Source organism: Musa acuminata, chromosome BXJ3-7, assembly GCF_036884655.1.
Source record: "Musa acuminata AAA Group cultivar baxijiao chromosome BXJ3-7, Cavendish_Baxijiao_AAA, whole genome shotgun sequence".
Lineage (NCBI taxonomy): Eukaryota > Viridiplantae > Streptophyta > Magnoliopsida > Zingiberales > Musaceae > Musa > Musa acuminata.
This window is the reverse complement of record NC_088355.1, coordinates 34,905,040-34,930,090: the sequence shown is the minus strand read 5'-3', so window position 1 is coordinate 34,930,090 and position 25,051 is coordinate 34,905,040. Positions and strand designations below refer to the sequence as shown.

General features: G+C 40.9%; 4 protein-coding genes across 6 annotated transcripts; 3 read left to right on the top strand and 1 right to left on the bottom strand.

Moving 5' to 3' along the window:
* Positions 1-8,954: 8,954 nt before the first annotated feature.
* On the bottom strand, positions 8,955-10,269 carry LOC135642242 (cell number regulator 2-like). Its single transcript, XM_065158218.1, has 4 exons — positions 9,931-10,269; positions 9,779-9,850; positions 9,456-9,668; positions 8,955-9,338 (listed from the first exon to the last, which is right to left on the bottom strand). Exons 1-4 carry the CDS (start codon positions 10,121-10,123, stop codon positions 9,265-9,267), a joined length of 552 nt encoding a protein of 183 aa, XP_065014290.1. The 5' UTR covers positions 10,124-10,269; the 3' UTR covers positions 8,955-9,264.
* A 2,686-nt stretch (positions 10,270-12,955) lies between these two features.
* LOC103992260 (formin-like protein 11) lies at positions 12,956-16,482 on the top strand. Of its 2 annotated transcripts, XM_018828741.2 has the most exons (5): positions 12,956-13,864; positions 13,961-14,937; positions 15,021-15,211; positions 15,305-15,540; positions 15,610-16,482. In XM_018828741.2, the coding sequence occupies exons 1-5, from the start codon at positions 13,235-13,237 to the stop codon at positions 16,333-16,335; spliced, it is 2,760 nt and encodes a 919-aa protein (XP_018684286.2). In that variant the 5' UTR covers positions 12,956-13,234; the 3' UTR covers positions 16,336-16,482. The 2 variants fall into 2 exon arrangements, with proteins under 2 accessions (XP_018684286.2, XP_009410170.2); XM_009411895.3 differs by having other exon boundaries at positions 12,956-14,937.
* Positions 16,483-17,741: 1,259 nt separating this feature from the next.
* On the top strand, positions 17,742-18,891 carry LOC135642008 (protein PLANT CADMIUM RESISTANCE 2-like). Its single transcript, XM_065157751.1, has 4 exons — positions 17,742-18,076; positions 18,155-18,226; positions 18,310-18,525; positions 18,632-18,891. The coding sequence occupies exons 1-4, from the start codon at positions 17,890-17,892 to the stop codon at positions 18,703-18,705; spliced, it is 549 nt and encodes a 182-aa protein (XP_065013823.1). The 5' UTR covers positions 17,742-17,889; the 3' UTR covers positions 18,706-18,891.
* A 566-nt stretch (positions 18,892-19,457) lies between these two features.
* On the top strand, positions 19,458-24,156 carry LOC135642846 (protein CURVATURE THYLAKOID 1A, chloroplastic-like). 2 transcript variants are annotated; one of them, XM_065159319.1, is made up of 7 exons: positions 19,458-19,710; positions 20,002-20,105; positions 20,182-20,289; positions 20,527-20,598; positions 21,115-21,175; positions 21,743-22,017; positions 24,029-24,156. In XM_065159319.1, the coding sequence occupies exons 1-6, from the start codon at positions 19,560-19,562 to the stop codon at positions 21,988-21,990; spliced, it is 744 nt and encodes a 247-aa protein (XP_065015391.1). In that variant the 5' UTR covers positions 19,458-19,559; the 3' UTR covers positions 21,991-22,017; positions 24,029-24,156. The 2 variants fall into 2 exon arrangements, with proteins under 2 accessions (XP_065015391.1, XP_065015390.1); XM_065159318.1 differs by lacking the exon at positions 24,029-24,156 and having other exon boundaries at positions 21,743-22,146.
* The last annotated feature ends 895 nt before the right edge of the window (positions 24,157-25,051 follow it).

Below are 25,051 nucleotides of genomic sequence, written 5' to 3'. Positions count from 1 at the left end.
CTTTTCACAGTTCATAATGAATTTTAATATGAACAAGCTTGAGGTGATTCTCCCAGAGCTCCTCAATATGTTGAGGGAGGCAGAGAGTACTATTAAGAAAGAGAAGCCAGTTCTCTACACTGGTGAGACCAGAAAGAAAAGGAAAGCAGAAAGGTCCCTTAAGAAGGGAAAGGGCAAGGGCAAACAAGGTAAAGCAAAGGTTGCTAAGAAAGACCCAGCAAAGGACAAAGGCCAGTGCTTCCACTATGGTAAAGATGGGCATTGGTAGAGAAACTGCAAAGAGTACCTTGCAGAAAGGGCGAAACAAAAGCTTGATGAAGCTTCAGGTACATTCATGATCAGTCTCCATTTGTCAGACTCTTATGATAACACATGGGTATTGGGTACCGGTAGTGCTTATCATATATGCAATTCGTTGCAGGTTCTGGCAAGGCCTAGGAGACTAGAGAGAGGCGAGATGGACCTCAAGATGGGTAATGGAGCAAAAGTTGCTGTATTAGCTGTTGGCGAGGTCGCCCTACATCTGCCTAGTGGAGCTTTTATTGCATTAGATGCATGTTATTTTGTTCCTTCTATTATCAAAAACATTATCTCCATTTCATGTTTAATAGTTAGTGGATATAAATTTGTTTTTGAGAACAATGGTTGTTCGATATTATTAGATGATAAGATCATCACGAAAGGAACATTGCATAATGGTTTATTTATGTTAGACACCACTCCACATATCATGAATGTAAATGTGTCCAAAAGGAAACGAGATGAGTTGAATAGTGCATACCTGTGGCATTGTAGGCTAGGTCACATCCATGAAAGAAGGATTCAAAAGTTGCTAAATGATGGATATCTAGATCCATTCGACTATATGTCATATGCAACTTGTGAGCCTTGCATTCGTGGAAAACTGACCAAATCTCCATTTAGTAGAACTAGAGAGAGAGAGCCACTGAGTTGTTGGAACTCATACATAATGATGTATGTGGACCCATGTCAACTCATGTCATTGGAGGTTACTCCTACTTCATTACATTTACTGATGATTTCTCAAGGTATGGATATGTGTACTTAATGAAGTACAAGTCCGAGGCCTTTGAGAAATTCAGAGAGTATAAGAATGAGGTGGAGAACCAGACTGGAAAGAGTATCAAAACTCTTCGATCAGATCGAGGAGGTGAGTACTTAAGTACAGAGTTTACTCAGTTCCTCAAAGACCATGGGATATTATCCTAATGGACACCTCCTTACACACCTCAGCTCAATGGTGTCTCTGAAAGGAGAAATCGTACGTTATTAGATATGGTACGGTCCATGATGAGTTTCGCTGACCTACTTCTAGGGATATGTCCTAGAGACCACAGCTTACCTACTGAACAGAGTTCCAACTAAGTCGGTAGTGTCTACACCATATGAGATATGGATAGGGAAGAAGCCTGATCTTAAGGTTGTTAAGATTTGGGGCTGCCCTGCCCACGTTAAAAGACACAACCCCGATAAGTTAGAATCAAGGACAGAGCGATGCAAATTTGTGGGATACCCCAAGGAAACTTGTGGGTATTATTTCTATCATCTCGAGGACCAAAAGGTCTTTGTAGCTAAGAGAGTAGTGTTCCTTGAGAAGGAGCACATTATTGGCGGAGACAGTGGGAGAATGATAGAGTTGAGCGAGGTTGGAGAACCAAGCTCAAGCACCACTCTACAGCCCAAGTCTGTTTAGGTACCTAATACACAAGTTTCAACTTTACGCAGGTCTGATATCACATCCTCCTGAGAGATATGTGGGACATATTAGAGGAGAGGATGTAGAGGATATTGATTCTCAGACCTACGAGGAGGCTATTATGAGTATAGACTCCGGGAAGTGGCAAGAAGCCATGAATTCTGAGATGGATTCTATGTACTCTAATAAGGTTTGGAACCTAGTTGATGCGCCCGAAGGTATTGTACCCATCGGTTGCAAGTGGATCTTTAAGAAAAATATCAGAGTAGATGAAAAGGTAGAGACCTATAAAGCAAGGTTAGTGGCTAAGGGGAATCGTCAAAGGCAAGGTGTTGACTACGACGAAACCTTCTCACCCGTAGCAATGCTAAAATCCATTAGAATTCTATTGGCTATTGCAGCACACTATGGTTATGAGATCTGGCAGATGGATGTGAAAACCGCATTCCTTAATGGGAACCTCGAGGAGGAGGTGTATATGATGCAACCTGAGGGATTCGTGTCCAAGAACTGCCCAGATAAGGTGTGTAGGTTGCTTAGATCCATTTATGGACTAAAGCAAGCTTCCCGAAGTTGGAACATAAGATTTGATGAGGTAATCAGATCTTATGACTTCGTTAAGAACGAAGATGAGCCTTGTGTATACAGGAAGATAAGTGGGAGCGCTATCACCTTTTTGGTGTTATATGTGGATGACATCCTGATCATTGGGAATGATGTAGGAACGCTATCCACGGTAAAGGCTTGGTTATCTAGACACTTCTCCATGAAGGACTTAGGGGAAGCATCCTATATCTTGGGGATTAGAATATATAGAGATAGATCCAAAAGGATGCTTGGCTTGTCTCAGTCCACGTACATAGAAACCATTGTTAAAATGTTTGGCATTGAAAATTCTAAGAAAGGGCGAACATGGATATGATACCTTATGCCTCAGCAATAGGGTCTATCATGTATGCCATGCTATGTACTAGGCCTGATATAGCGCATGCTTTGAGTGTCACGAGCAGGTATCAGGCGGATCCAGGCTTGGAGCACTGGAAAACAGTAAAGTGTATCCTTAAGTACTTGGGAAGGACTAAGGATCTTTTACTAGTATATGGAGATAATAGCCTTAAGGTTGAAGGCTTCACTGACTCAAGTTTTCAGTCTGATGTCGATGATAGCAAGTCGAATTCAGGGTATGTGTACACCTTGAATGGAGGAGCAGTGTGCTGGAAGAGTTCCAAGCAAGATACCACTGCTGACTCGACCACAGAGGCAGAGTACATCGCTGCATCGGATGCAGCAAAGGAGGGAGTCTGGGTGAAGAAGTTCATCACAGATTTGGGAGTCGATACAGATAGCGACAAGTCGACTTCCTTATATTGCGACAACTATGGGGTGATTACTCAAATAAGGGAACCCGGGTCTCATCAGAAGTGTTCTGAGGAGGTTCCAACTTATCAGAGAGATCGTAACCCGAGGAGATGTAGCAGTGGAAAGAGTTCCATCCGAAGATAACATTGCAGATCCACTGACAAAGCCGTTGTCTCAGATTGTCTATGAGCGTCACAGGAGTCTGATGGGGATCAGACAGATAGGTGATTGGCTTTAGGTCAAGTGGGAGATTGCTAGTCATAGGTGCCCAGCAAGCCAATCACGTGAGTGATGGCACGTGTGACTTGATACAGAATCTTTTTTGCTTATTATATTTTGGCGTATATCACTTTATAACTATTGTATAAATGCATATATATATATATATATATATATATATATATATATATATATATATGTATATATATATATATATATATATATATATATATACATATATATATATATATATGTATATATATATATACATATATATATATATGTATATGTATATATACATATATATATATATATGTATATATATATATATATATGTATATATATATATATGTATATATATATATATGTATACATATATATATATGTATACATATATATATATGTATACATATATATATATGTATACATATGTATATATATATATACATATATATATATGTATACATATATATATATGTATACATATATTTATTTATATATATATATGTATATATATATATACATATATATATATATACATATATATATATATTTATATATATATTGTGATGTCCTTGGATTTGTGCAATGGGAATCGGATCGTGATGAGATCACGATAATGAGATCGATTTACCTTTAAACACATATCCTTAATAATCCCGGTTATAGGTTACTCGAGAGGGACATCGTGATAACCGGACAGACTGGTGTGCTGTATACCCGTCCATATGATGGATGCAGCTGGTCTCATAGCTGCTCGTGTAGGGACACTAGGGATACAGTACAGGTGCTCATTGGAGAATGAGTTCACTGATTGATCCGCTTACGGAATGCTGGATGGTTGATGATGCCTTATTGTCAGACAGCGATTCCGTAGTCCTAGTGGTGTATCTGGTCCTTAGACTTGAGACACCAAGGATGTCCTGTATGAGTGCTCCACTCTTTGATACCAGACTTATAGGTTTGGCTGTTCCCAGATCTAGTACAGCTGGTCATTGGGAGTGGTAGTCGACCTTACGAGGGCTATTGAGTGTCAATAGAGGATCATCCACTCTCGACGTCATGAGAGGAATATCCTATGTGTTCTTGCTCAGACAAATCCCTGGCCAGGGTCATTCGGGTTGAGAGAGAAAGAGTTCTCCGGGAGAATCCGATTAGAGCGAGACTCGAGTAGAAACCGTATGGGTCTGACAACACCATGCTCGATATACGGTCTCTGGGATATTAGATGGATGAGGGATTATAGGTACATGGTAATTGAGGATAGACAGGTCCAATGGATTGGATTCCCCTGTATCGTCTGGGGACTACGGCGTAGTGGCCTAGTACGTCCGTAGTCGATGAGTCGAGTGAATTATTACAAAGATAATAATTCACTGAGTTAGAAGGAGTTCTAACAGGTATGACTCACGACCAGCTCGATATTGGGGCTAGAGGGTCACACACATATGGTAGGCATTGCGATGAGTAGAGGTTCGGATATGAGATATCCGACGGAGCCCTTGTCTTATTGGATGCAGATCCAATACCCACTAGGGAAGGACCCATTAGGGTTTGACACTGGATCTCTATAAATAGGAGGGATTCACAGCCTCATAGGCTAGAGTCTTTGCTTGCCTTTCCTATTCTCCTCTCCCTCTCCACCTCAGAGTAGGCCTGGAGTTTTGAGGAGCGTCGTCGCAACCCTACTGTGTGGATCACCGCTAGAGAGGAGGATGCTTGACCTCCTTCACCCTCTCCTAAGGATCTGCAAGGAAACAGGGATATACGATCTCCCTAGGTAACACAATCTCTATACGCAGTTTTGTGTTTTGCGGATTTTTGCGCACCAATCTTCGCACGACGACGAACATCTTTTTGGGAATCGGGGATTTTTGTTTTCTTGTTCTTCCGCTGCGCATATGATGTCGCCCCCAATGATTTCCCAACACCTACTCCACTCCACTCTTCCCCAATTGATGGGGCAATATGTTCCGAAACACAACCATCCTCTTTACCACCTTCTCGCCCAAGTGCCCCTGACGTGTCTCCACTTGACCTGGCTTGTGCCACAGATCCTCACCCAACGTCACCTCCCAATCCTATCGTCTCCAATCATCCTATGACCACTCGCTCTAAGCATGGTATTTTTAAACCTCGTCAGGTACTTAATCTACAAGCTATCATGAATTCCTCATCCCCCAACGTTGAACTCACCACCTTCACTCAAGCCCAAAAATCTCCGCATTGGTGTACTGCCACGAGTGAGGAATATAATGCCCTCCTGCATAATTCAACGTGGGATCTCATTCCTTTCCATCCTTCATAAAATATCATCGGGTGTAAGTGGGTCTTTAGAATTAAGCGGAATCCAGATGGCTCTGTTGCCCGATATAAGACACGCTTGGTCGCAAAAGGGTTTCATCAACGACCTGGAGTTGATTTCACTAAGACATTTAGTCCTGTTGTTAAACCCACTACAATCCGGCTTATCTTGAGTCTAGCTACCACTAAAGGCTGACAATTACGACAATTGGATGTTAATAATACATTTATGCAGGGATCTCTAACCGAAGATGTTTTTTATGCAACAACCCCCCGGTTTTACTCATCCTCAGTATCCACAACATGTTTGCAAACTCATCCTCAATACGCGAACGATTTACCAGGGTGGTTTACAGTTTAGACCATGCATCGACAGCTATCACACATGAAGATATCAAGGGAGCAACGGATCCAGCAACTGACGCTTGAATAGCTTGGAGGATGAGACGATCTTGATGTAGCCACAGTTTGTGAGCTGGATTGGGTACTGGACTGGGATCTCCGGGGATGTTGAGACAACTGAAGGAGCCATCAATGTAACATAACAAGTCGTATCCAAATAAAAGATTAGAAAATTGAGCTCATCGGAACGCATAGTTGTCATCCTTTGATAACTTAAAGGGGATCAGCGTGGCAGCATTGATGGAGATAAGCCCTGTAGAAGAACAAGAAGTGGGAGTCCTTACAGGAACTGAAACAACAGAAGAAGTGAACGAAGACATTTTTTTTTTTAGAAGCAATGCAGTGAACCTTGTGTACTCAAGTCACACAAGGTGGAGAATGAGGGAGGGGGGGCCGCTGCTATAGATTGCTGCTTGCTGCAGCAGATTGGGCAATCTACAACAGTGCCCAAAGTTGTCGGCAGCTGTTGTGGATTGCTGCTTGCTGCAACAGATTATAAAGGCTGCAGTTCGTCGGAAGATGGCCGCGAAAACTGCAACGATACTTAAGACTGTGGTTTGCCGGGAAATGACCTTGAAAATCTACAGCGGTACTCAAGGAAACTGTAGTGAAAGAAATCTGCAGCAATTAGGTGTATAGAGGAAAGCGACAGTGAAAGCTACTGCGGTAGAGGAAGGAAGATGCAGCGGTTGCGGCTACTATTGGCGCGGTTGCGACAGCGAAGGAGGAAAACGCGGCAACCGTCGTTAAGCAAGGAAGACACCGCCGTTCATCATTCGTCGCTATTGAGGAGGAAGACACCGCCGTTGAGGAGGCGTCGTTGTGTAGAGGGAAGCGGTAGCGAAAGCTGCTGCGGTAGAGGAAGGAAGATGCAGCAGTTGCGACTGCTGCTGGCCGGGAAACGAGGAAGACACCACTGTTCGCTGTTCGCCGCTATTGAGGAGGCAGTGAGAGAATGTTTTCCTCCTTATGTGGCGGCGACGGAGAGTGTCTGCTGTAGGCAGCAAATAGGAGAGGGAGCAAGGCCGGCGATGAAGGAAGAGAAGGAGTGGATGAGCAGAGCCAAGACGATGCTCATTAGCACTGGCTCTGAATCTGTGTCTTAGTGCTTCTTCAATGACTCAGCTTGAGGCAGTGTGTTACTATGGCCGCTTGACTAACACACGACGATACTGCTGTCGCTAAGAAGGAACTGCTCCTGATACCATGTTAGAAAATAAATAGATAAACAACTTGTAGAAGAAGTTATTATTATTAACATATCCCCTTCTTTTTATACAAGTTAGAAGGGAGAATTTTCGTATAGGTTAGAAGATTTTCCACAACAGAGTAGAGAGATTTCCTCAAACAGTTAAGGAAATCTCATCTATTATCAATTACAACACCTATGATTTAATTATCTTAACTAAATTTGAATTTTTTTTAGTGTAAACCAATGACTTAAGATATTTAAGCCTATGTTAATAATAATACAAATATTTGCCTCTTACAAGTAGATCGAAATCTTATTTCAATATGAGACTAGACATGAATATTCCATATTTTTCATATAGTTGGTAGGTTTTTCCTATAAGTGGACTATTTATAATTTTTTTAAAACAAGCAATATATTTGCAAGCATTAGATAATCTTCAAAGTAAATCATTTGTATTATATGTATTTGTGTTTGTAATTGGATTTCGCGATTCATATCGTCCACAGTTTGTTGTTAAAGATCGGGTTACAAATAGAAATGTGATCAATTTTGATACCTCTCTTTCTCACGTCTTCACTCCCATACATTACTAGCATATAAGCCAATATTATGCACCTTGTTGGATGTGAGCAATTAAAAGACTCATTTAGCATTTTCTCGATGAAGTTATTGTGGTAATGACATGCTTAAATGAAAAGGATAAAGCCAAAAAAAAGATACAGGCGATTTTCTTAGAAAATATCTGTATTTTGACTATTTCTCAATCCGTATCGTTTTTCTAAAATAATACTCCTAATTTAAAATCTAAACTATTCCTGAAAAGGTTTTCTGAATGTTATAATATTTTTGACTTACTATAATGTTTTTGACATGTTATAATGTTTTGGTCACTATGATAATAACATTATAAAGCCTATTTAAAAATATTATAAATGAGTTCAGAATCAAAACATACTAGAAATTATTTAAAATATCATACTATGATTTATATGAGAAGTTATCATAATTTACCTAAATAAACATAAAAATTTGACTTGTTATAGTATTTTGGTCACCAAAATAAAAATACTACAAAGTTTACTCGAAAATATTGTAAATAAGCGAAATGAACTCCTAACCTTAATTAAACTAACTACAAACCTAAAAATATTATATTGTAATGATCTATGAGCAATGATAACTAAAGAAGATGCCACGTATTTTCAATACATCAATAAAAACACTATAAATGTTATTAAAAAATACTATAAACAAACCAAATAAAAATATTATAACAGTTTAATACTGATGAAAAATGGATGAAAAATTTTAACGAAAAAAAAATTTTAAGGGGCATTTTGGATATTTATCAAATTAAGGGTATTATTTGGGAAAAAGCAGAGTATCAATTGGAAAATATCCAAATATATATTTTTTTAAAATATCACTCAAAAGATATTACATTATATATATATATATATATATATATATATATATATATATATATATATATAAAACAATAATAGTATACATATTACAATATTAAAAAAAATATTTATGAGTCTATGATCAATATCCACATTAGTTATGATTAAATAATATTCCATGTGATGACTTTGATAGAAACATATAAGTTTGTATTTATATATATAATAGATAACTCCATGACGTGGGTGATAGGAATAGATAATTAGTGCCGCCTTTTAATATAATTAATGATAGCGGGAGAAGAAACATATCAAGATGATGCAGAGATAATAATTGAGTGCAGCCTGTGTGTGAACGAATTGGGGCCCAAACATCATGTCCATGTATCTGAAGTGAGGCTACAATCACAAAGGACGATAAGGTTTGGCCAATCACAGTGAAAGTCCACTTTTCCAAACAATGCTCAATTGTAGACTCGTAGTAAACGACTTTGGATCATCATCCAATTCATGCCCACCGCAGACATTGATTTTATTCTTCTCTTATAGGTCGTATTATCTGCATATGACGTTTAGTAATAAACAACGAAATCCATACCTCGCATTTTATCAAACATCTTGCAGTCCCTAATTATGGCAGCACTGGACTTTGAGTTGAGATCTCAACGGCTCATGCCTTGGACCGGTGGCGGAATGGTTGCGGGTTGCCCCTGCCTCTCCATGTTTGCATGCCAACCTGCACGAAAGGAAAGATCGCCGTTGCTTCAGTCTCCCTCTCTCCCAAAAGGAAGAACACACGAAGAGTCAGCACACACAGAGAGAGAGAGAGAGAGAGAGAGAGAGAGAGAGAGACCTATGCTCATGTCGTAGCCACGGCGATTGAGCTCTCGGTACATCTGGCAGAGGGAGCAGGTCTCGCAGCAGCAGTGGACGAGGCAGTCGGCGCAGGGCTCCTCCCTCAGCCCGAGCTGCGCCCGCAGTTTGGAGCGGTAGAAGCAGGAGTACAAGCACTGGCAGCACGTCACATACATTATAAGCGCGTACAGCGCCCCACTCGTCCCGCATGCTTCACAGATACCGATCAAAGGCTTCGCCGTTCAATCCTCCATGCAGTAAAAAGCCAGACAACAAAAAAGAACGGAGGATCCAATGACTCCAAGAAGAAACAGTACTCACAGGTGGCTCCTTTGTCGACGATCTCCGCGATTTGACCGAACGTGATACAAGGGCAGAAGCAAGTGATGCAGCCTGCAGTAAGGAATCGGATGCTTAACAACAGCAATTGGACCAAGGAATTACCGAGTAAAAGTGGAGGAGGGCTCGATTACAGTTGCTGCCATCGTCGCAGCACTTGCAGAGGCCGGTGGACCAAGCGCCGCCCGCCGGAGTTTGGATCTGGAAAGTACCGGGGGCGGTCGGCACCGGCACGCCCATCGTCGGCTGCGGCGGAGGGTAGTAGGGGTCGGTCGTCGGCGGCGGCGGTGGAGGGTAGTAGGGTTGTGGTTGTTTGGATGGATACATGGTGGAAGAGCAGTTGATCAAGTGGGAGATGGGGGAAGAGGGCTTGGAGATGATCTTGATATCATATCCATCAGCCACTGTTATAGGTGAGCGAGGAGTTCAGGCATTACGGCATGTGGTTGTACCTACTCGACCACGGCTTCGCTGGTTGCTCTAAAAGGTGGGTCAACAACGGATCTGTCTTTGTCGAAAGAGACACCGCCATTATTAGTGTGGCCAATGGAAGACGCCAACCCATTGGGACGAAGACGAAGCGCACAGTGTGACCGACATTATTTGCAAGCTAAATCAGCCATATATTTTCTTCGCCCAAAGATCTTTATATTTGATTGGTTCGGCATGATCAGAAATTTCCTGAAGTGATATATAATTTCTAATGATAAATATTCTTTTGAAGAAACTTAAATTTAAGTAGATTTAAATAAAGGACATATGGATTCTCAAAAAGAATTAAGCTATGATGGTTGCCATGAATCATCTAAATCTAATCAATGAATAGAATGTAAGATCCTACCTAATCGTCTCATCTATCTTGTTAAGGAGAAGTTTGATTTTAAATTCTAATTAGAAGTATATTATGTTCATATGTTCTGAATGATCCATTTCTCATGATTATGTGTTGATTAACACATTGATGCGGTTGATAAGCCCTCGTAGTACAAGCATAATGATGCAATTATTTGAGATGCACTTGAGCTAATAGTCCATGGATTAGGAGGCCTATATATCAAAAGGAATAAAAACTCTCTCTCTCTTTCTTTTTTATATTCTTATATTATCATATGAGAGGGACACGAGTGATAGAAGATAATTTCCCCAACTTGATAGAAGATAAGATTTCCCCCAGGAAATCTCTCTATTCTGTTTATTTTATTGAGGAAAATCCTTCAAGCTCAAGTATTTTCATTTCTTCAATAAAGCTTCTTATATTCTATTGTTCTTATCTTCTATTATTTCTATGAACGAGAACGTTAAGAAAAATTCTATCAATCTTAATAAGTTCATGAGTTTAGTTTTAGATCATCATCAAGAAACAAAAGAAGGTCTCCGTATTCAAAGTTACCTCAAACGTAGAAACGATCCAAGGAATTAGATTGATCTCTTAACTTATTGAATATAAACTACAGATTAAAATACTTAATCCCAAGTTAATTATAATACATCAATCAACTCTTATAAGTTAATTTTGAATATTTATTCACTTTTTGTATGAAATAATTTAAGATATTATAAATTCACAATATCTAACAAGTATTAATGTAGTTTAGGATGAAAGACTCGTTGAGATAACTAAATTATTAGTTTATTAAATCTAAATCGATGAACTAAGATCCTTAAGTCGAGGTTAATGACATCATACTCATGAATCCTTATCATTCAACTCAAATCTTTATCCACTTCTAATTCAAAAATAAATCAGGATATTACACTATGGTGCTTGATGTATTTCTTTGTCACGACATCTTTTCTTCGTTTCCATACACATTTATAGCTCAGATTTAAAACTTTTTTTCCCATCAAAAATAGATTTAGTTTAATTTGTTTATATAAAAGGATAATGTTTTCGTTTCATCTTTTTCTTTCCGTGTTTGACTATGAATAGCAGTCAATCCAATTTAAGGTAGAACTATCAAACTGTACAACATTGGTGTATTTCGCCTAAGAGATGCCTTCCTCCTTCAAAGTTGATGCTAACTGGACACATAAAATTATATATTCTATATATATGTAGAACTATCACACTGTACAACATTGGTGTATTTTTGCCTAAGAAATGCCTTCCTTCAAAGTTATATATAAAATTATATATTATATATATGTGTATATATATGTGTTCTGCTGCGCAATCATCGTAATGAATGAACATTTTGGGAGTAAAGGAACCAAATAATGGCTTTACCATATTGCAGCTGCTCTTCAGGTAAGCTAAGAACAGGTGAAGGAGGAGAACCAGCCAACCCGCACTCCCCTTGTTTAGACTAGAATTCAATTGTGCTGAGCATGACTCAGAATAGATGAGTCAATGCGAGACATCAGAGAAGGAACCATTTCTACTTTAGATTTATGGTTTTCCGGACATGGAATGAATTCTCTGGCCAAGAATTGCATGTCGTCTGAGCAATTTCACAGAGGCAATTCAAGGAATGTGCAGGCATAAGGTGGGCTAACGAAGAAACAATATTTCTCCGAAGGACAGACTTAGGTTTGGACGAATGTAAATGAGAAAAGCTGGTCATCATGTGACAACACATTAACTATGTAGCTGATGTTGTAGGTGAGATCAGTAGTGCCTTCAACTAATGAACGTAGGCCAATACTTAATTTTAAGAGCCCCATCAATCACGGAAGTGTACGACCTAAAGATGTGGCAATGCAAATTGCGTTAGTCAAAAGACCAATGCCTCCTAATCTTTTACTACTACTACGTGGTATTTGACTCTCTCCATGCACTAAAAGGAGTGGGCGTCGAAGGAAACATTTGAAGTCTCCCAACTCCATTACTCTTGAGAAGCAAGCAAAAGTTCCAACCAAAAATGGTGGTCCACTGATGCACCTCCCCCATACACAACATTCCATGAGTTCCTCCTGGTCCCGAGAGGCGTAGCTCATTGCTAAAACCCATTTGGCTCAAATCCCATGCTATCATTCAGAAAAGTTCAGGTTGCAGAGAGAGGATTGCTGGTTATGCGAGTATGATGGGACAATAGATCAGAAGATCCAAACGCAAAAAGGGTGGCCGCAGAGGACAGGGTAAATACTTGGATCCAAAGGCAGTGATATCCCACCTAACGCAGCAGCAGAGGGAGACAAAAAGGACCCGAGGGAAGGGAGGGGAGGAGGAGGAGGAGGAGGAGGAGGAAGGAAGGGTATGGTAAAGGATAGCTCATGAGGCAAAATAAGCAAAGGGCCATTACTGCAGACAACTGCCGTGCTCAGGGATTCCTTGGAGTAGCATTAAAGCCTTTTGCAATGGATCCACCTCGCCACCCAACTTCAATGATCGAGAAACAAGGCTTCTCGTCTCCTTTATGAGCTTTTGCTAACTCCTCCCACCCCCCCTCCCCCTTCTGCTGTTCTTCCCTGCCGTGGTGAAAAGTTGAGCCAAAGAACATGGTCTCAGCTTCCAGGTTCCTTCGCATGCTCTTTTTGGTCGCTGTCTCCACCTTCCTCTTCTTGAACTCCCGGTTCATGGACGCATCTTGGGCTCTGCATGAGAGCAGGACCATTCTGCAGTTTGAGAGCGAAGGGAGGGAGGTCCGAGTCGAAGCGATGTCAGGAGAAGACAATGCCGGTGGAGATTTGGGGACTCGGCTGATCACAAGGGTCAGGTTTCTCCTCGGCATGAAGATCCCCAAGCACAGAAGAGCAGGGCACGCCAGAGCTGCCTACTCCCCAGCACCTGCCCCTGCCATTGGAGCCGAAACCCCTGCTCCTGTTCCCCTGTTCAAAACCCACGTCCTTCCTGCCTCGCCATTGCACCGTCGGCCTCACATTGCACCAGTTCAGATCCTGGAGTACGGGAGTGGAAGCGAAGCCAAAGAAAGGCACCGGAGAAGGATACTCATCGTCGTTGTTGTGGCCTGTGCCGGCGCAACACTGGTCGTTCTTGGTGTTGCGGTCACTCTAGCCTGCAAGAGGGCCCAAAGACGGACATCCAAGAAGAGGCCGGAAAGGCTGATGCTACTCCCTTGCAGAATACCGAAGCTTCAAGCGTCCGCAGCTGCTGCTCCCTCCAACAAGGTGAGCTTCGATCCCTGCTCGGACCAGTTCTATCTGAATTCTTTAACCAAGTACCTGGAGAGTGATTTGAGTCTCCATCAAACACCTCAACTCAAGAGCGTGGCCTCGGTTGAAAGCATGACTAATTTAGAACACATGAAGAGTTGTGAGTCGGACAATGTCAGTTGTTTGGACGAGGAAAATCTTCCGGCGGAGACCGCGTGTCGTTCCGACAACGGTGACGATGACGATGACGACGACTCCGACTCCTTCCACTCAGTAAGTTCTCATCCTTTGAATCAATCAGTGAGTTCGTCAGAGGAAAACTTCAGTCGCCGTTCAGAGATTTGTTCTCCAATCAGTTCCTACAGATCTACCTCATCGAGCCACAACAATGTATCATCTTCATATGGCACTACCTCAGCAATCCCTGCAAGAAACTTTGTGATTCCTCAGAAGGTAACAGCTCCCACGGACTCCTTCCTCTGTTCTTCTTCAAGAAGATTTGGAGGAAGCGATTCTCGACCTCGAGCTGCGCCTCGCATTGAGGATAGAAGTTCTCTTAGCCGCAGTGAACCTTCAACACTTGGCTTCGTCCACAGCATTGAATCTCATGATCTCGAAAGCACTGAACTCTGTTCAAAGCTAGAAATGGCGTCGGTTGAGTCGTCGCCTTCCGATGAATTGAAAAGCTCACCTGCTCCCTCGAAGGCAGACTTGCTTTCTACAGCAGAATCTGCAGCAAAAGAACCCATGACATGCCCACATCAGAGCAAATCAGTTTCCCCTGATGGTAATGGTAATGGTAAAGCGGGGTTCTCCCCTCCGATGCCATTGGTTAGTAATGGACGCATTCCAAAGCCACCAGGCCCGCCACCACTACCTCCACCACCACCCATCAGGCCACCACCATTTCCAAAAGGGTGCAGTTCTGGCCATGCCCCTCCTCCACCACCGTGCCCGGCTCAGCTAAGCACGCCGGTCGGCAAAGATGGTACTCCACTGCCCAAGTTGAAACCCCTGCACTGGGACAAAGTGAGAGCCGCCCCCGACCGTTCCATGGTATGGGACAAGATAAGATCAAGCTCATTCGAGTAAGCGACATATCCTCATCTTCTTCCGTTCCTTGGTCGGACGAGATCGGTGCTTACTCAACCTTTTATTTGAATCCTTACAGGTTCGATGAGAAGATGATCGAATCACTTTTCGGGTACAATTTGCGAAGTTCATCCAGGACGGAAGAGGGAAAGAGCAAGACGCCATCTCCCGGCAAGCATGTCATGGAGCACAAGAGACTGCAGAACATCACCATACTGATGAAGGCCTTAAATGCGAATGCCGAGCAAGTTCGCAATGCTCTGATGCTAGGTAGATCCAGAAACGAATACTCCGTAGTCGCATTCGCTCATCCTTTGGCATGATTCTTTTAATTTCAAGACACTGTTGGTTGGGTTTCGTCAGGTGAAGGATTGACCGTGCAACAACTGGAGGCACTGGTGAAGATGGCGCCAACGAAGGAAGAAGAAGAAAAGCTTTCCAACGTCGAAGGCAAGGGCGACGAACTAGATCCAGCGGAGAAGTTCCTCAAGGCGGTACTCCAAGTATCCTTTGCGTTCCAGAGGAGTGAAGTCATGTTGTACAGGGAAACATTCGAAGACGAAGTTGCACATCTAAGAAATTCTTTTGCTATGATCGAGGTGAAGACTCGAATTCAGATTATTATTGATCAGAGACTTGGGTGCTAATCGATCTTAATTTGCTTCCAGGAAGCTTGCAAGGAACTCAGATCCAGCAGGCTTTTCTTCAGACTGCTGGAAGCCGTGCTCAAAACTGGAAACCGGATGAACGTTGGAACCATCAGAGGAGGTGCAAGAGCCTTCAAGCTCGATGCTCTCTTAAAACTGGCTGATGTGAAAGGAACTGATGGAAAGACTACCTTACTGCATTTTGTCGTTCAAGAGATAGTTCGACTGGAAGGTGTAAACGCAATGGAGACCGAAACAGAGAAGCACAAGTCGAAGACGGCGGAGGAAAAAGAAGAGGATCACAGGGCAACAGGTCTGAAACTTGTCTCGGGATTGATCACCGAGCTCGGCAACGTCAAGAAGACTGCAAGCATGGACTTGGATGTCCTGATCAGCTCCGTCTCAAATCTCTCGAGTGGACTGTCTCAGTCGAAACAGTTAGTAGAACAAGACATGACGGTTGACGACAAGAGCAAGAGATTCGTGCATCGCATGAGATCCTTCCTGAATGAAGCCGAAAAGATAGTGAAAGAGCTGAAAGATGACGAAAACCAAGTGTTGCTTCAGGTCAGGAACATCGCGGAGTACTATCATGGAGATGTAAGCAAGGATGAAGCGAACCCACTTCGGATCTTCGTGATCGTGAGGGACTTCCTGTGCATGCTGGATCGAGTATGTAAAGAGGTGGGCAACTCGAAGACTCATCAGGGTCCGATTTCGTTGTTGCTTTTGGATAGACGCGGATAAGTTTCTTCCTCCTCATTCCCTGATATGATATTTCTTCCAATTGTAGAGCCATCACTTAATTTTTCTTTCTCTTTTGTGTGAAGAAGCCATGATGAGAAGATAACCCTCGGCATGATATTGCTTTGGAACGTGTTGATAAAAATATGTTACATTGGTTATGCGAATTAATTTGTGAATTGTATTACCTCAAACAATCCAAGAACATAAATGAATTGATCCAATATTTCTTTTATAAGACTTAATACTATCAATTTATTATTTTTGAATAGACTCACTGTATTTTTAGTACTTCCAAATTTAAATAAAAACTTATTTATATATAAAAATAAGATTTATCTTTATTGATCTAGAAACAAAAATAACCAAATATGAATATTTTTATATTAATTTTAATATTTTTAATAAACTTATATTATTTTTGAACGGTTCGACACCACCATTCTCGTAGCAATCAACCTATTAGCTAGTTTGACTAGTAGTCTCTTAGGAATGCAGACAATTCTACGGAGAACACGACTGACGAAGTCTCATCATTGGAGTGGAGTGGCCACAGTCCAATTTGGCAGGCTTCGATCGTTGCCTTTGGCTTTCCAAGAGTTGCATATGGCCGCAAGAACACTGTTCTTTTGTCTCGTTGGTTTCCCCCGTAGGAAAAAGCTATGCTTCATTGTTCTTGAATCCTCCCGGCTACCGTACTGTATCAGATGTTGTCGTGGTTTGTCAGTGTATATTAGTATGGTTTTCCTCAGCAATCCTTACGATAATAGTTTTTATATCAGGATCGCTTTTATTTTCATTTAGAAAGCTAACAAATAGACTGTAGATTGAGCATTAAAGAAAAGAGGAGGTGTTTTTGTTTTTGAAGAATTCAAGTTTCTGCAGAAGAAAGGCTTTGGAAGCTGCATATGACTTGAGTGCTATTCTGACTAAACTGAGACGTTCTTAGGCACGATCGGTCTCTCAGACGAGTCTACTGTTGTATCTTTCTACGAGCGAGGCAATCATTTTCTCGTAATTATTTGCTGATAATGAAATGTCAATCCTCTCTAACACGCCTATTTGACTTTTCCTTCTTTCATTTGTATTACGAAGATGACTTTTCTAATCAAACCGTGTTCCAAAGTGAAAGAATAATTAAGATTAGGGTCTTCCACATGCTTTGTGGATATATACACTAAAGCCAACTTCGAATAAGTATGATGGTGAGGTCACTTTTCTTTTAATCAAATTTAGGTTTAATTCAAGTAGAAAAGTGGATATTTAAATCGGGCTTAATTACTTAATTGCCTAGAATTTGATGGAACTTGTAGATATATTATATCATAGGATGATTATATATATAAAGATGAGATGTCTGTCACAACGAAGACCCAGCGAAGCATTTGGTCAAGGTGTGACATTTGCAATGATGACTCCATTGCTCGCATTCGCCTATGACCCAGTGGATGATATAAAATCAAGATCAGCTAATTCCTAGAGCGATCTTCCCACCCGAGATAACCCACAAGTGGCTCTTCTTCCAGCTGTAGATCAACCAAGTCCAGTTCTTCCACGATGTATGCATCCAAACCAGATCCCTACTACCCTCCGCCGCCGCAGTCGAAGGGCCCCTACTACCCTACGGCGCCACCGACCACGGGCGTTCCGGTGCCCCTAGCTCCCGGCGTTTTCCATATCCAAGCTCCGGTGACCGGTCCATGGTCGACCGGCCTCTGCGACTGCTGCGACGACGTCGGCAACTGTAATCAATCCCTCCGGTCTCTTCATCCCAACTGTTGTTACTCATCTTGGTTCTTCCTTGTAACGCATGTTATTGCAGGCTTCATCACTTGCTTCTGCCCTTGTATTACCTTTGGCCAAATCGCGGAGATCATCGACAAAGGATCCACCTGTGAGTTTTTTCTTTATATATATATGTAATCGTGGAATCTGTTCTTCTTGGTTGTCTGAACCCATGGATTGATATCCGAGAAGCGTGTGGGGTGAGTGGGGCACTGTACGCGCTTCTAGCGTTCGTGACATTCTGCCCGTGCTTTTACTCGTGCTTCTACCGCTCCAAGCTGAGGAGGCAGTACGGGCTGAAGGAGGAGCCCTGCGCCGACTGCCTCGTCCACTGCTGCTGCTGCGAGTCCTGCTCTCTCTGCCAGATGTACCGAGAGCTCAAGCGTCGTGGCTTCGACATGAGCATAGGTTCCAGAGCCACACCCTCTCTCTCTCTCTCTCTCTCTCTCTCTCTCTCTCTTCGTGAGTTCTTCTCTGAGTTCTGCATGATCTGACTTCCTTTTCTTTTGTGCAGGTTGGCATGCAAACATGGAGAGACAGGGAGAAACGGCGACCTTGCCGCCGCCGGTCCAAAGCATGAGCGGGTGATACACGCACACACCCTGGAAAGTACATGCTATTATAATTAAGTGACTGCAGTTGTTGAATTACGGAACAAATTACGGTTGTACGACCCGTTTCTTCCTGTATGAAAAGTAAATAATGTATGTCTCGTGGATGCTTAATTTCATATGGATTATGGTTTAATGAAGCATTTGATGGTTCAAGATGTCAGCCCAAAGTTGTTCATTTGCGGTCTACACACGGTTCTTTACTTTCTAATGTTTGGAAGGTGGACTTTGACTCAAGTAGGACAACAGTGGATGTACACGCATCTTCCAGATGATATTTCTTAGCCTCGTTTCAAACATTAATGTCATGTTTGGGCCCCATCTCGGCGAAACCAGGCTGCACTCAATTATTACTCCGCGTCATCTCCTCAAGATGATATCGATGTTAGATTTCGTCAACAACAACAAAATTATAAATCTTAAATAATTAAATTAAGAAATACGTAATATTAATTGCTTAATAATTTAATTAAAAAAAATATATTTATATTTTCAAATAGGTATGATTAAGGGATTTATCAAGTAATTTATCAAAGTAAAGGATTTTTTTAGAGTCATTTATAAAGTAATTTATCAAATTCAATTAATTCAAAGTTACTTAAACTAAGAAAATAATTGAGCCAGAAATATTAATTACCCAAGTGCACGTAAGTTGGGCGGAGTGTCAGTATCGCAGTTTTATACCACCATGCGTTAATGACAGGAAAGCAACCAATCAGAAGGAGCCTATCTGCCACCTGTCCATTGGTTAGTGCTCAGAGGAAAGTGAAGTCAGGAGCGGCAGCGAAGCAAGAAAGGCAGCTGCCGTAGGTCCTCTCGCAGCAGACCTCCATGGCGGCGATGGCGTTTGCGGCGTCCTCAACGGCTGCCGCAGTGCTGGGCGGAGCTCGCCTCCCTGTACCCGGCTCCGCGGTCCTCATCCCGCCGCGACCTCGCCGTTCCTCGTCCCTGCCTCTCCCCCTTTCCTCCTCCCACTCCCATGGTATCCTTACGCTTATCATGCCTCTTATACAACTTCAGCTTCAATCTCTTATATTTCTAGTTGGGAACTTCCATGAATCACTTATACGGTACAATTTGCACAGAGAAGATTAGATTTTGAGGAAGTTTCATGATTCTCTTCCTCTTTTGATTGAGTGTGAATCCTAGAAGATACCAAAGGGTTTCCTTAGTTGAGTTTTATGAATCAAAAAGGGAAAACAAGTGTGTCTTTTAGCATTAAGCACAGGTTATCAAGTGACATCGCACGACTGATTCAGGTTCTTATTTGCAGATGATTGCAGGTTTTCTTCGCTCCGGGTAAGAGCATCTTCATCATCAGAAGAGTCATCTGGCTCTGTTCAAACTGATGAGCTCCTGGCAGATTTGAAGGACAAAGTAAGCCTGCCCAATTCATGCACATTAGCATTCTTTACCTGTCTTGGAATCTGATCCAACTGAGCTGTGATGGCAGTGGGACTCGATTGAGAACAAATCCACGGTCTTCTTGTACGGCGGAGGTGCAATTGTTGCAGTGTGGCTATCTTCCATAATCGTCGGTGCTGTCAACTCAGTTCCTCTGGTATTAAGATGAATTATTGACTCTGATTACAGATTCGTATGTTCTTATGAACCAATTATCAATCCTTGTGATAGCATCGAATGCTGCCACATTTGATACATTTTGAGTAGTCAAGGCAGAAATGCAATCAGCATTTATGATGCCAAACTCGTGATATCTTTGACAGTTGACACACAAAAATGTAGTTGCTTTGTTCCAAGTCATGTTGTCCTCAAAGCTTCTTACTTGTGATTTCAGCTTCCAAAGATCATGGAATTAGTGGGGCTTGGATACACTGGATGGTTCGTATACCGTTATTTACTTTTCAAGGTAAAGTTTAAGATACAGATGTTCTACTGTTTGATTCAAAGCAATTGATCACTTCTAACCCATTTGTCATTTTAGATTTTACTTATTTGATGAACACCAATGCTATTTATGATCATTACTACCATTGAGTTTAATTGTAAGTTATCCAAAGGACTTAGAAGAGATTCTTACCAAAGAATATATCTCATCTAAATCATCTGTAAATAGGTTGTATTGCATTTATAGCTGCTAAAGTATGTAAATATAAGAATTCTAAAGTATCTAAAATTTCATGCATGTCTAATATTCTTTTGCTTGGTATGGAAAGCCAGAGTAGCTTAGGATAATTGCTTACATGATCTCAAGTCTAAAATGTTAAACAGTGTACATATTGTTTGGTTCGTTTTGACAAAATGCGATGCCAATTGTCATAAAAATTGGTACATCTAATTGTCATAAAAATGTAATGCTTAGTCTTGCCCTACTTGTTCTTTGTCTTCATCTTCTCTTTCCTGACAGATCACTTGTTATTTACAGGAAAGCAGAAAAGAATTAGCGAGTGATATTGAATCTTTGAAGAAGAAGATTGTCGGAACAGGTGAACAACTGTAGTTAGCCGGCAATCTCTGAGGATTCTCTTGATGACCTCTCTAAGATGCATTGATAGCATATCAAACAGCGCCTTATGCTATTCCTGAGAATTTTCCTCCTTGTAATGCCGATAAAAAAGTTATTAATTATTATTTATAGTTACTGATCAACCAAAATAAAAAAGTTTTAATCCTTTACATCAAAATAGATTCCTTTATATCAAAATAAAATCTTAGTAATCGATAATCGTTCGTGAATCAAAGGGTTTATCTTTATCTATTTTAAATTGAGTCGAATTTATATATATATATATATATATATATATATATATATATATATATAGTAAATCAGTGGTATTTAATATAAATTCATTTATTTATTTTGCCATCCACGGCCCTGTTTCTCTTTTTCCAATCTTCTCAACGCGGATCGCCCATGAACGATATAGCCGCAGCTGCAACCCCGCCGCCGATGCCTCCGTCCACCAAAACTTTATCGTCCCTCCCTCCGACCTTTTCTTCGTTCTCGACTCCTCTTCTCATCTGATCTCTGATATGGTTGGATTTCCTTCCAGCTCAGCTCCGGGTGGTGATCAAGGGGCGTTCTTTGGAGATTGGACGGTCCAGACCACCCGGGAGCTCGGTCCGCAACCGAGGGGACGGCTCCGTCGAGGCCCTCTTCTCCGACGACCCCTCCGCGGTCGACCAGATGGTCGAGAGGCGCTGCAGAGTGGGCCCTTCCTCAGTCTCCGTCACCGCCCTTGCCTCCTTTCCTTCCGACGAGGATCTCGGTCAAGGGTTCCAACGCAAACCCACGGCTTAAATAGAATCATACAATTAGTTCGAATTGGTGAGGACTTTGATAATCTTGTTCGCTTCGGGTATTTTGGCCTATTGGTTTATCTCTATCCTTATTGCTGCATAGTCTAATTGTGATTCTGTTCCTTAGTCACGATAAAAAAATTTGATTTTTTTCTGATCTTTTATATGCTTTCATGTTTCCTATGTGCAACACCCATGTTCTGTTCTGTGTCCACACTACATACACTAATTAGCAATTCAGGAGCTGAGTTAGGGTTTACATTCAGCTGGGGAACAATGCGAAATCTACGTGATTCATTATACACATCTAGCAATGAAATTGATATAAACGGTACACTCTATACTGAATTAATAATATGCATATGTTTTAGAGATTCAAGTCAATATTGATGCTTAAAAAATATGCATATGGTGTGTAATAGGATTTTCTTCCTAATAGGGCTAAGCAAAAAAGGCCTTTTATTTATACTTTATACCTTCCCTCCCCTATTCTTTTGATCAGTTAGGAATCTATAATCATAGAAGTCAAAAAATGGAAAGTTTAATCCACATTGCAAAATGTTGCTCGCTCTATTCGGGCTAATAAAAAGATCTGCTTAACATGTACTGCATCCATAATGGGGTTTTTAGAGGCTTTTCAAAGTTGCCTCTGAAAATAAGGTTGAATATATCATTTTTTATCCTAATCCAAGTAGATGTAAACTCCTTATCCAAGCAGGATTAGGGTAGGACTAGGACTCCTTCCCGAGACTTGATTTGCTTTTGATTTGGATCTTAACTTGGACTGAGAAAGATCCTCTAATCACCTGAATAAAAAATGTAAATTTAAAATGGTCCAACTACGAAAGTTTGAGATCAGAATAGGTACAATAGAACTCTAGGATCGTGAGAACGAGTTTGACGGGATTACACTGTAACATATTTAAATACATTTTGAGGGTACCCGATGATGTTTATTATGTACATTAGAGAAACATAGGTATATAAAATATATAGTGCCAAGAAGAGTCTCCCTCGAGATGAATTATTTCTGTGTTTGTGGAGATACGCATATGGTGGCATGGTGTTAATTGAATATGTTAATCAAGATAATTATGCATTTTTCTCTTTTTCTATTTTAAAATCATGCAATTTTCTAAAATAGGAATTGCCAAAACTGCAAAATTTCCAAGAGCAATATCTTTTTCAAAGTAATGGAGGATAACACTGATCCCTGCCGGACCTTCTAGTAGATTCTAGGGATCTGTCTCACCATTCTGATTGCCTTCACTTCTCCATGTAGGAGGGAAATAGAAAACAGGTAGGAAGAATCTTTTGAACTTCCAAGACCACCAAAATATTTACAATATTTACACTAACCAAGAAACTGAAATTGGAACATCAAAACTTTCTATAAATTGTTTGTTATTTGTGTATCATAAGTGAATATTTTCTTAATTCTGCTTTTCTATTTGGTTAGCCATTGTGCTCGTTATTCTCTTTCTTTTTTTTCTTTCAGCATTTCATAAATTTGTTGCTGTGATGTGAATAGCATGACTATTGCATCTCACAAATATGGCAGTGCAATTATATTATTAACAAGAAAAATAATTCTAATAATTTATGATACTCCAGATATATATAATCTATATTTATGTGTGTATGGATGTGTATATGTATGTGCAAGTGCACAGTTATATTTTCCCATTGATGTTGACAGTGGCACAATTAATACTTTTAAGAACATATCTGCTGCTGGCATCACTTACCGCAAACACATTCTTCTTGTCACCTACATGGTTGAGCTGTTGATGTCTTTGATTGCTAAGTGACTGTCCAAGTTGCATGATTTTTTTTCTTTTAAGTATTTTTCTCTTCTTTCTTTATTACTTTGCAACATTGTAATACTACATGAAATGTGATTTTGACAAGGCTTCTGCTACTTATAAACCTCCAGCATAGTTTTTTTTTTTTTTTTTTTTTTCTATTAACCGCTCATTTGGCAAAGTTCTTTTATGCACATCTGTCATATTTAGACATTTCATCCTTGTTTATTACAGTATATCAAGAATCTGGGTTACTCCTGCACTGTCTTTGATCAAGCGGAGTGAATAATGTTTTGTATGGTTTTTGTATGATGGAAAACTTCTCAGGCCATCGAATGCTATTTTGTGGTGGAAAGTAGACACTCATTAATGTGGAAGATAACACCTTTTTCTCTACACCATTGAAATGCTAGATAGAAAAGTGTGAAGCAAATTAAGAGCTATCATCGTGTGTTGTCATCTTCTAAACCGAAGAATCAACCTTTCTATGTACAATAGTGATCTTGGCAAAAAAATCATTATATGCCAACCAGAAGCTGCAACACATACGACACTTTTTAGATTACCTAAAGCCCTACTCATTGCTTCTTCTAGTTAGGAAAGTATGGGTTTTTGAGCTTACTCATCTTCCATGTTTTCACGGAGTTAGCTGGTTTTGCCTAAGTCGTGTGGCACCCTTGCATATCTGTTCGTAAATATCAGTCTCCCCGAAACCTCTCATGTCCCTTAGAACCCACAAAAGATAGAACGGGTTAAAGAAAACGTCTCATTCGGGATCCACAAGCAAACATTTCCGAAAACACTTTATAGACAATGTAAATTACAAACAGACTTTACAAGCTCTGAACAGTTGCACAACAAAGGGTAAAATGGTCCATTACAGATCGAAAATCTCTCGCGCGTGTCCACATGACACAACATTTATTTACAAGCCTAAAGCGGCCACCAACCTAACTAAGATGTGACTATTAAGTCTTCGGTCGTCCCTCTATATGCTGTACAAAGCATGAACATACCAAAAGACACGGACATACATAAGCATTGCATCAAACATCCTGTTTAGAAGTTTGTCCGTGACATTCTCCCTCACTTATTCCTTTGACGTCCTCGTCGAAGCCTTTGTCGACACTACAACTTCTCGCCTTTGCTGAGTCTTCAATCTTCTGCTCCAACTGCAATGCACCTCTTGGCTCCCAACTACTCTCTACTACTGTTTTTGAGTAGTCGAACCTTTGATATGTCATGCTGCTTCAACTC